The sequence below is a fragment of the Saccoglossus kowalevskii genome, chromosome 15, assembly GCF_978046115.1.
Source record: "Saccoglossus kowalevskii chromosome 15, keSacKowa6.1, whole genome shotgun sequence".
Taxonomy (NCBI): Eukaryota; Metazoa; Hemichordata; class Enteropneusta; family Harrimaniidae; genus Saccoglossus; species Saccoglossus kowalevskii.
This window is the reverse complement of record NC_140655.1, coordinates 34,868,681-34,881,192: the sequence shown is the minus strand read 5'-3', so window position 1 is coordinate 34,881,192 and position 12,512 is coordinate 34,868,681. Positions and strand designations below refer to the sequence as shown.

Below are 12,512 nucleotides of genomic sequence, written 5' to 3'. Positions count from 1 at the left end.
ACACGCCCTACAAAATCTCGTGTTTAACGAGACTTTGTGAAACTTAGCAACTATCAACAAACCTTCGGTTTTCGGAAATATACGCGAATTTTGAACAGGTAAGAACATCGTTTGAAGTACTTGTTATATTTTTAGGTCAAGCATACTAAGATGAGTATACAATGTGGTTGCCAGAATGTAATAACTGGTTGTCTTCCTGTAATCAGCCCAGTCGTACATCATGTTATTTAGACAAAACGTAACTCCAACAGTTAGGTTGTTCTCAAGACCATTCTCAGCTGGTGATGTGCTGTGGTGGCAGATCTCGGTCAGTTTGTTGGATATTCAGGTCAACAAACCTTACTTTTGTAACTTGAGCTGGAACACTAACTTACTTCACGTTATGTGTTGTGTGGCGTTACGTTGTGATTTGTTTCGTGTTGTTCATCGGTTATTAACAGTACTACATGCTACATTCAAGTTCAGTTTATTGCAAATTTTAGGTGGCTTCTAGTTAAAAATGTGTGTTCTACTGTATACTCTGATCCGCAGAATATTATTTTTGACTCCTGTGAGCACAAATTATTTTCGGAATTTAAAACAGTTATTCAACTATGCAAATTATTGTATTTTTATTTTAGTTTATGCATAGACCTTTTAGAGGGTCTATGGTTTATGCAAATTAGCTATGTTTCACTGATGGAGATGAATTTGTTCACTTGCTCTTCTTGTGTCGTTTTTTTGTCTTTTTATTGGTATTTTAGACATTTTTAATACATTTGGTGTCCTTAATAAATCCATTATACAGTAAATGTAGTTTTTGGTTTATATTCACTTTTAATATTGAAGATTCACTTCTCATATAGCAAATGCTGTAGTTGATATTTAATTTCTTTTTTTAAACAAAAAAAATTAAAATTGACTTTTTTTGACAAAGACGAGATTAGCTGAAACAAAAAGTGGCCATAACTAGTTTATCTGTTTTTTTTTAGTTTTATTCTGCGTCAAGATGTCTGATCCATCCAGTGTGCTTGATCGTTACACTGAAGTGTGTGAGGAGCTCGGTCAAGAGCCATCACCCTTCATTCTCAAGGTCATTGACATGGAAAGGGAAGACCAAATTTTGTAAGTCCACTTGACATATTTGTTATACACATTTTCTGACTGTAAAATACAAATGTCTGTTTATACATTCTGTTCCACTGACTTGCAGGTATATTTAATATGCCGATAATTTTCAACAAGGATGTGACAAAATATGATATATATCTGTTCTAGTCATTGTATATTTTATCTAATAATTAAAATAGTGATTTTATCTTTGAAGATTGTCTTTCCTTTGAGTAACTTTATATTACAAATCATCATGTTTTTCCATTGCTTCACCAATGCAGCGTTAGTAAGAGAATTTGCTAGTCAGTTTAAAATTGTCAAACGTGTCAGGGGAGATACCATTATTTTGAGGTCTAGACCACTATATCCTTTTAAAAAACATTTATAACATAAATATTTGTGTTTGTGTTATGCAATAAAATAAAACAGTTGTTTGAAACATGTTCCCTGTTTTATTTTTGGTCTCACAATTTTATTCTGTTATAACTGTTTCCTTTATATATATAGTGTATGCACCTGCATTTGCCCCTGGAGCTAGTCATTCTGTAGAAAAGATATCAGATATAGATTATATTGTAAAGTCCACTGTATTTAACGACACATTATGGACACACTGGTTTATCGTGTTCATACAAAATTTTGTCGGTGCCATTAGTAAAAGTACTGGACACTTGTCCGAAAGCAACATTGCTAACTGACTAGCAAATTTGTTCATGAATGTGCTGCATTGGTATTTGAATGCTGCGCTGTGTGAGGTAAATATCGATTGATTGATATGAAGCTAAATGATATGATGAATTGTAAACAATGTTAATGATAGAACGACAGTCTTGTCATAATCAATTAATTATTGCACTAACATAATATGTTTATTGTTATAATCAATTATATCTGTTTTTGTACTTTATTACTTATACTAATGACATCACCAGGAGAGTCAGAAAAGGGAAGTAAGTAAACCAGTATGTTTTATGGTGTACAGTATTTACTAACATATGGTATATTACACAAGTATTTGATAGATTAAGGTATGCATTTGTAATGTACATATGTGTGATATGCAGTGAAGATCCCATTCAATATGAGTTCAATGTACATTTATGTGTCAATCAAACTTATTCTGACCAATGGCATCACAGATTTTACACAGAAATAGAAATGTGCAAGGTTATCACAATTCTTTATGAATACATGCAAAACATTTTAAACTGACTCACACATTTTTATTTAGTATTTATAGAAATTATCATCTGACAATTCATGTGACTTCAAATTTGGATCTTCATTTCACAGCACACAAATTGCATATCCTTATCTAATAAATCCTTGATGCATATAAATATATACCACCTGTGGATTTATTGGTTGGGTTACTTACCTCATGTTTTTACCTCATGATAAGAGAGCTCTTCTAAAAGCTATGATACATAGGTCATCAAGATGCAACTTTTATTGACATGCAGTGTTGCAAATTGACCTGCAACTTGTTGCCATGACACACACATCAACTTTCAATTCATCTAAGGAATTTAAAGTATTAGTCATATAATTGGGTACTTTCATTCATCAATCATTCAAACCCTATGCATGCTGTAGATAACTATAGTTAATTTCACAGTGTTTGCCAAAAGTGAAAATAAATTTATGGTTTTCAGTTGAAATACAATTTAGATAAAGAAAATGTCCAACAGTATGCAAAGTTTTAGAATTGAGAAGACACCCATTTCTGAAGCCTAAATTTATAAAATGGTCGTAGCATATAATTATGTAATTGAAAATCAGATACAGTGTATGTAGTGGTTAAAAAACATATCAATATACATGGCTAGCTGAATCATAATGAAGGATATAGTGTCTTTTAAAAATAAGACGCATGGCGAACAAAATATAACTTTTATTGTATATCAATAAACAAGGCCTTGGAAATTACACTTGTGTATGAGGCAAGTGAAAACAAAATTAAACTCTACAGAGCAGAAGAGTTACTGTTTATGTTTTTATTTGCATTAATATTTTCGCATTTTCATAAATGTGAGAGAATTTGTGAAGACGAGATTTAATGAAAGACTCACTATATTATAGCATTAAAATAAATCAACTTGAAAAGTCCCAATTTTGAAATAATCACCAAAACACAACTTTTTTGATTAAAAGGACATCACATCCAATCATAAATTAACCCAGCCTTAAATGTTGATTAAACAGTTGCCATTGCATTCCTGTAAGTTGAGAGAAACGCATCATTAATTACCATAGAATTCACAATTAGAGATTAACCCTCCAAAAAACAAAACTATCTTTTGGTTTAATTATGTGTCACTCCTGAAATAAATAAAGTTTCTAAAAAAAAACTGATTGAATCATCGATTTGCTAAATAAAAAAAAAAAATTTGTTTGGTCAGTTTTCCCAAAAAATTCGAGAGTTTATAAAGTAACAACATGTGCTGCTATAGAGAATGCCTGGATGACATTAACATGAAACTGCACCAGAAAAGTTGTTTTTTCAGCCTTTCTAGCAGATTTGATGCCCCAAAGATCTCAAACAAAATGTTCACTACAAACTGGTTTCTCTGAAAGAATTTGTGAACGTTTGTATCGTACAAATTGAAATCAGCCTTATATGGGCAAGAGAACTATTAGGTGCCTTATATGGGCAAGAGAACTATAGGTGCCTTATATGGGCAAGAGAACTATTAGGTGCCTTATATGGGCAAGAGAACTATTAGGTGCCTTATATGGGCAAGAGAACTATTAGGTGCCTTATATGGGCAAGAGAACTATTAGGTGCCTTATATGGGCAAGAGAACTATTAGGTGCCTTATATGGGCAAGAGAACTATTAGGTGCCTTATATGGGCAAGAGAACTATTAGGTGCCTTATATGGGCAAGAGAACTATTAGGTGCCTTATATGGGAAAGCGTATTTTCTAGGCCTAATTGCATGTATGCTGCTTGTCAATTGCATGTGCTGACGTAAGGCTTATAACATTCATTTGTAAAAACAATTCATAGTAACTTGTGTGATTATAGATAATTTTTTTTAAAGATTTATATAGTGTTAATTTTATGTTTATGTTTAGTGTGTAAACTATAACATGGGTGTTTGCTGTGGAGTGTATTTTATGGCAGGGGTTTGTGTTTTTTTGGACAGTAACTTTTCTATTTCAGCTCTTGTACGGACATTATGCTTTCTATATTTGTTTCTGTATACTGTATACATCCAAACTATTTTTTATTTTAATATTCTCTAAAAAACAGAAAAGTACAATAATCAACACATCAGAATGGGACAGATGCTGCAACCAAAAATAAAAAAATTGTCATATTTACAACTGTATGTACAAAACTTGAAATTGAAGTATACTTTTTAAAAAATGTGCATAATTTGGATTAATATGCTGGTAAATCGATTGATTATTAAAGGAGGCTGGTTTTTGTGATTTATTTTACGATCTCAGTATTACAGCACAATTATACATACAGCCTGAATCTTTGGTATTTTGGACCCGATTACGGTAGCAAAGCCTATACTTATTAACAACTGTACATACAGCATGAATCTTTGGTATTTTAGACCTGATTACGGTAGCAAAGCCTATACTCATTAACAACTGTACATACAGCATGAATCTTTGGTATTTTGGACTCGATTACGATAACAAAGCCTATACTCATTAACAACTGTACATACAGCATGAATCTTTGGTATTTTGGACCTGATTACGATAACAAAGCCTATACTCATTAACAACTGTACATACAGCATGAATCTTTGGTATTTTGGACCTGATTACGGTAGCAAAGCCTATACTCATTAACAACTGTACATACAGCATGAATCTTTGGTAATTTAGACCTGATTACGGTAGCGAAGCCTATACTCATTAACAACTGTACATACAGCATGAATCTTTGGTTATTTAGACCTGATTACGGTAGCGAAGCCTATACTCATTAACAACTGTACATACAGCATGAATCTTTGGTATTTTAGACCTGATTACGGTAACAAAGCCTATACTCATTAACAACTGTACATACAGCATGAATCTTTGGTATTTTAGACCTGATTACGGTAGCAAAGCCTATACTCATTAACAACTGTACATACAGCATGAATCTTTGGTATTTTGGACCAGATTGCGGTAGCAAAGCCTATACTCATTAACAACTGTACATACAGCATGAATCTTTGGTATTTTAGACCTGATTACGGTAGCAAAGCCTATACTCATTAAAAACTGTACATACAGCATGAATCTTTGGTATTTTGGACCTGATTACGGTAGCAAAGCCTATACTCATTAACAACTGTACATACAGCATGAATCTTTGGTATTTTGGACCTGATTACGGTAGCAAAGCCTATACTCATTAACAACTGTACATACAGCATGAATCTTTGGTATTTTAGACCTGATTACGGTAGCAAAGCCTATACTCATTAAAAACTGTACATACAGCATGAATCTTTGGTATTTTGGACCTGATTACGGTAGCAAAGCCTATACTCATTAACAACTGTACATACAACATGAATCTTTGGTATTTTAGACCTGATTACGGTAGCAAAGCCTATACTCATTAACAACTGTACATACAGCATGAATCTTTGGTATTTTGGACCCGATTACGGTAGCAAAGCCTATACTCATTAACAACTGTACATACAGCATGAATCTTTGGTATTTTGGACCTGATTACGGTAGCAAAGCCTATACTCATTAACAACTGTACATACAGCATGAATCTTTGGTATTTTGGACCTGATTACGGTAGCAAAGCCTATACTCATTAACAACTGTACATACAGCATGAATCTTTGGTATTTTGGACCTGATTACGGTAGCAAAGCCTATACTCATTAACAACTGTACATACAGCATGAATCTTTGGTATTTTAGACCTCATTACGGTAACAAAGCCTATACTCATTAACAACTGTACATACAGCATGAATCTTTAGTATTTTAGACCTGATTACGGTAACAAAGCCTATACTCATTAACAACTGTACATACAGCATGAATCTTTGGTATTTTAGACCCGATTACGGTAGCAAAGCCTATACACATTAACAACTGTACATACAGCATGAATCTTTGGTATTTTGGACCTCATTAACAACTGTACATACAGCATGAATCTTTAGTATTTTGGACTCGATTACGGTAGCAAAGCCTATACTCATTAACAACTGTACATACAACATGGATCTTTGGTATTTTGGACCTGATTACGGTAGCAAAGCCTATACTCATTAACAACTGTACATACAGCATGAATCTTTGGTATTTTAGACCCGATTACGGTAGCAAAGCCTATACTCATTAACAACTGTACATACAGCATGAATCTTTGGTATTTTAGACCCGATTACGGTAGCAAAGCCTATACTCATTAACAACTGTACATACAGCATGAATCTTTGGTATTTTAGACCTGATTACGGAAGCAAAGCCTATACTCATTAACAAATGTACATACAGCATGAATCTTTGGTATTTTAGACCTGATTACGGTAGCAAAGCCTATACTCATTAACAACTGTACATACAGCATGAATCTTTGGTATTTTAGACCTGATTACGGTAGCAAAGCCTATACTCATTAACAACTGTACATACAGCATGAATCTTTGGTATTTTAGACCTGATTATGGTAGCAAAGCCTATACTCATTAACAACTGTACATACTGCATGAATCTTTGGTATTTTAGACCTGATTACGGTAGCAAAGCCTATACTCATTAACAACTGTACATACAGCATGAATCTTTGGTATTTTAGACCTGATTACGGTAGCATAGCCTATACTCATTAACAACTGTACAATATAAAAGAAAGTATCATTCAACTCAAAGAGTAAGAATGAAATAGAACAAAAAGATGCAAAAATTATTGCTTCTAAAAATAATTCTGTACAAACAGTGCATGCTATTGTAACTCTAAATGTAAATCACTTTTCATTGGGTAACTGTGCAAGCAATATCATCAATGATTGGCACATTCACTCTCACTGTTAGATCTCCTTGGGAATTATATGAGGTATAATAGGACATTCCAAGAATATACATGTATAAATTTGGATTTAAACATGGTCTAGTTCACACATGTAATTGTATGATATATGAATTTTAGTATGAAAACTAATCAGGTTTAGTTCTTAACATGGATCCTATAACTCACACAAAGTTCAGAATCCTAAGGTTAAATCAGAAATAGTACCTACTGGTACTACTACAGTAGTATAGCTGTCCACAACACAGATATACACAGACTACAAATGTGTTAATTCATTTATCTTGGATTTTATAGGGAACCTAAAGACTACATGGATTTAGTGTTGCCAGGTAACAATCACCTTATAACAAATATCAGACTGACTGATGATGATATGCGTCCATTATACGAGACATTAAAAAACAATGCATACATCCATTCCATGGATTTGAGATATAATAATATTGGAGATACAGGTGCAGAGTATATTGCAAAGCTTTTAGAGGTGAGAAAATATTCTGTGTTTATTGTAAATACTGTTATTTTGTTGTTTGGATGGCTGACTTTTAAACAATGTAGAAATAGTGTATGTTACAAATAACATCAAGTTAGTTTAATTTTGAAACATTATGTCATATATATTGTACATTGTTTTTACATTTTACATCTTTACTCTTTTTGTTATACAAGTATGGGTATATCAGTGAGTATAAAATCTATTGACAATTTATTCTCCCAGTGTATTTTTACACTTTTTGTAATATTATTGAATCAATAGTCATTATATTTAGTTGGATTGTATTCTTTTACTAAGCACTATTGCTTGGTTCACCATATTGTATGAAGCTTATGCTGACCACTAAATGATTTCTTGTTATTCATGTATTACAGGAAACTGTGGTGTTAAGATCTGTAAATCTCATGTGTAATGACATTGGAGAAGCCGGGGCTAAAGTCATTGCCAAAGCATTTCAGGTAGCGTAGAACTGATGTAGGAAAGTTTATTCAGTTAATGGCCACACAAACTCACTCATTTGAAGAGCAGTGGTTTTGTCATGCAGTGCGGGTTCAAATTTGGTGTAAACAAACAATATACATGTATTCCATGTTTTATATATGTTGTTATGGGGGATCAATGAAATTATTTACATGCATGGTGGTCTGGTCAAATTTCCTGGTCTGCTTGCAATTGATGGCTGTACAGAGATCATGAAACAAAGAACGCAATTTTTCATAATGTGTGTGTCAGCAGAATATGAGATTTGTCTGCTGCTTACTCATGGGAATGTTAGTAATTTAAAATGATTTTTAATGCAGGGCTGGTAACTTTCTGACAGGGCTAGTAAAATTTAAAACTTACTTGTCCTGATGTCGGCACACAGAAATTTCAAAAACTGTATGGGACCCATATATGACACAATGCGATGACCAACTTTTAAAGTTATGATGATTGTACTGCATGCAATGTAAAAATAATCTTCTTGTAATCCTTGTCAGTTGAATACACATACAGTTAATAAAACATCCTTCATCTTCTCGGGGGGGGGGGGTGTATGATTACAAATAATATTGTCTCGTGAAAAAAATGAAATAACATGTGACAGAATGATCTCAACTCCTGAATATATTTATTTCTCTTTATTTTCAGACCAATGAGACATTGGTATCTCTGAAACTAAATGGTAATAAGATTGGTAATAAAGGTGGAATGGCTTTTGCTGGTGTTTTACAAGTCAACAATACATTAGAAGAACTTGATTTAGGAGATACAGACCAGGTATGGTACATATACATATCTTTTTACTAGTAATATGTAATAATTCATATGCCATTTGAAAAGAATGATCACTCCACTCACCTATCACACTCCAAATACCAGAGCATGCCATTTGAAAAGACTGATCACTCCACTCACTTTTTACTCTACAAATACCAGGGTATGCCATTTAAAATACTTTTAACTAATCTTGATAAGTTATATAATTCCTTTGTCAACTTTAGGGTACAGAGAGTGTCATAGCATTAGCAACAGTTTTGAATCAAAATAAATCCATCAGAGCTCTTAACGTGAATAGACCACTATTGTTCAGTCACCAAGAAGAAACTACAGTACATATGGCAAGAATGTTAAAAGTCACCAGCACACTCCAAGAGTTACATCTTCAGAAGTGTGACATCAGAGATTTTGGAGCTGAACGACTATCTGATGCACTCATTGACAATTCATCACTTAAGTATCTTGATGTAAGCTGGTGAGTTACTACATTGTGCTCGCATCTTGGTAGTAGGCCCCTCACGTATGTTACATTTCATGTGCAAACCGGCATGCATGTGAGCCATATCAGTGTGCCTCATCATCTGACACCTGGAACACTGAAAAATACAATATGATAGTGGTTTATGAGAAACTTTTTATGACAATGAAGCTTTTGTATGGTTTCAGTAAGCAAATGCATCTTTTAATTTCCAATTCTTATCAACTCATATTTATTTATAGCAATCATGTGATTTATTTTATGTAGATCTGCATATACATGTAGAATTCTTGGGGTGTAAGGGAAAAGTCTACACTGGTGTGTGTATGTAATTGGACTCTTGAATTTATGTGTACTTGTTAAGGATGTTAGATTTTTTTTCTAATTTAGCAATCGTATTACAAGAGATGGTGCCAAACACTTATCAAAACTATTAAAACACAACACACCACTACAGATCCTAGACTTAGGATTTAACAGAATAGAAGATGATGGTGCCAAGCATCTTGCTGATGCCCTGGGACAATTTAACACATGTCTAACTCAGTAAGTTAATGTCTGTCACCCTAACAATACATGTAACTGTAATGCTTTACATTGGTTTTAACAAAATTATTGATGCCTGGATGACTGAGACTTTATATGGCTAGGAAGAAAATTCAATTTTTGTACAGCTTAATAAGACTATAAATTTATAAAATTGTTTTAAAGAAAAACAAAAGATATTAAATTATGTAGTGTGGGGGCACAATGGCTCTGCATGGTGCACTTGTTTTTCTGTTTTAATAGAAATCTCTGGTATGTTATATTACAAAGCTGGTCTTACTGAGAATTCAAATAGGTTGAGATTAGAGTATATATTAAGGTGGGAAAAGTCTTGCTTTGAGATATATGTTGTAACTGTTTCAATCTAAAATATAGATATAATTTATATCTTCTATTTGCTGTAGTTTGGTGATTACCACTAATCAAATAAAAGGACCTGGAGTGTGTGCGATTGCTAAGGCCATGAAGCTAAATATATCATTAAATAATGTATATATATGGGGAAATAATTTAGAGACACCAGCATGTGTGGTAAGTACACTAGCATAGATAAATATATCATTAAATAATGTATATATATATATGGGGAAATAATTTAGAGACACCAGCATGTGTGGTAAGTACACTAGCACAGATAAATATATCATTAAATAATGTATATATATGGGGAAATAATTTAGAGACACCAGCATGTGTGGTAAGTACACTAGCACAGATAAATATATCATTAAATAATGTATATATATATATGGGGAAATAATTTAGAGACACCAGCATGTGTGGTAAGTACACTAGCACAGAAAAATATATCATTAAATAATGTATATATATGGGGAAATAATTTAGAGACACCAGCATGTGTGGTAAGTACACTAGCACAGATAAATATATCATTAAATAATGTATATATATATGGGGAAATAATTTAGAGACACCAGCATGTGTGGTAAGTACACTAGCACAGATAAATATATCATTAAATAATGTATATATATGGGGAAATAATTTAGAGACACCAGCATGTGTGGTAAGTACACTAGCACAGATAAATATATCATTAAATAATGTATATATATGGGGAAATAATTTAGAGACACCAGCATGTGTGGTAAGTACACTAGCACAGATAAATATATCATTAAAAAATGTGATAATACTGTGATCTTGCAGTGAACATGTAAAACTTGAATTATTGTCACAACTAAGTCATTTACACACTTTCAGGCACTGTTTTACATCTCTTACATCCAGATGAAGAAAGATATCTTTGTTCTTATAGGCGTTCAATGAGTTGATAGAAACAGAGAGACTTGATCAGCGTAATACAGATGTGAAACCATACGTAGTGGATGGAGTTGTCTACTTATCTGAAATATCACATGGTATTCGCAGACACTACTATTGGACACCATTTTATGGGCCAGATGTTGAAAACAGTAAAGCTCGAGATCAATTGGATTTTTAAATTTAGATAACTGCCATCCCATTTGCCTTCAAACAGGAACTAAAATTTTCTATTTTGTGATTCCTTAGAAACCTGGAAGGAATTAGTGAAATATTACATTCAACACAAAACTTGTTTTGTGGAATTTCTGCATCCATTCATGTTACAATGTCCTTGATGGTATGAAAGATTCTCAATAATCAGTAAGTTGTAACATATTTATGAGTATTCAACACGGCCATTCTCTAGTTCTACTGTTAGCCCATATGTACTGAAAAGTATTAAGTTATTTATCAATATCTTTCAAACATGCAAATACTAAGAGGCATAATAGAGAATTTCATTATCTTGAAGTGATGAATACACCCTGCCACTTTGCTATTTGTATACAATTCTGATGTACAACCTAAAAGTCGAGAAAAAACAGGAGCAACAATATTAAACTCCATTGCTCTGTGAAACTTTTACAATATGGGGGTAATGGCGATACAGCGTCCTCAAACAGTGAAACCTTCCAAAGCTGGTTTATACAAATAGGTCCATCTAGAATGGTCTAAAATGATGTTCCCTCTAGATAGGTTTACCCAAGACTCAGTTTAGACAGATTTTGATCTGTTTGAACCTTATGTAAATACAATTACTGTCTATTTGTTGTTCTTTGTTAATTTTAATTTTTTGTTCATTGTGTAATTATATTTAAACTTATTTGTGCTATAAAATAAAAGGTACAGTTATTGATTATTATTATTAACAGATGTAATATTTTCTATTCTATTTCTACATTTGTCATTGAAGTGTTATATAGTGATAATGAATACCATCATTGTACAAACTAATATTGTCTTGAAATCACTTTATCACTGGTTATATAATGCTCTTTGCAAACTTGTATTCCATTCCACTTTAAATACTTTTATATTCTGTGTTTTCAATTTTAAACCAATTTGACTTATGCAGCTTCTAATATTTAAGCCTGATCAGTAATGGCTGAAGCGAAAACAAGAACATTACAATTTTGAAAGCAATTAAACTGAAAGTTGTAGCAATATTTTACAATGTCCAGTTTTAAGTTCTTTGGTTATTACGCCACTATGTGTGCACCAGTGTCGATTCTTATGAAGGAAATGGCTGTTTTCCCAGGTGTATGGATACCAAGTTGGCCTAGATTTTATT

At 32.8% G+C, this 12,512-nt stretch overlaps 1 protein-coding gene across 1 annotated transcript; it reads left to right on the top strand.

The window, feature by feature from the left end:
* The first annotated feature begins 32 nt into the window (after positions 1–32).
* Positions 33–11,613, top strand: LOC100374522 (leucine-rich repeat-containing protein 34-like). The gene is made up of 10 exons (XM_002733778.4): positions 33–98; positions 972–1,104; positions 2,025–2,042; positions 7,410–7,599; positions 7,986–8,069; positions 8,743–8,871; positions 9,096–9,346; positions 9,740–9,895; positions 10,300–10,426; positions 11,175–11,613. Exons 2-10 carry the CDS (start codon positions 989–991, stop codon positions 11,358–11,360), a joined length of 1,257 nt encoding a protein of 418 aa, XP_002733824.1. The 5' UTR covers positions 33–98; positions 972–988; the 3' UTR covers positions 11,361–11,613.
* Positions 11,614–12,512: the final 899 nt, after the last annotated feature.

Bases quoted from the DNA above. Each gene is read 5' to 3' on its own strand.
- LOC100374522 (XM_002733778.4), top strand. From the start codon at position 989: ATGTCTGATCCATCCAGTGTGCTTGATCGTTACACTGAAGTGTGTGAG. The intron at 8,872-9,095 runs GTATGGTACATA...TGTCAACTTTAG, and splicing joins ATTTAGGAGATACAGACCAG to GGTACAGAGAGTGTCATAGC. The intron at 9,896-10,299 runs GTAAGTTAATGT...TATTTGCTGTAG, and splicing joins TTTAACACATGTCTAACTCA to TTTGGTGATTACCACTAATC.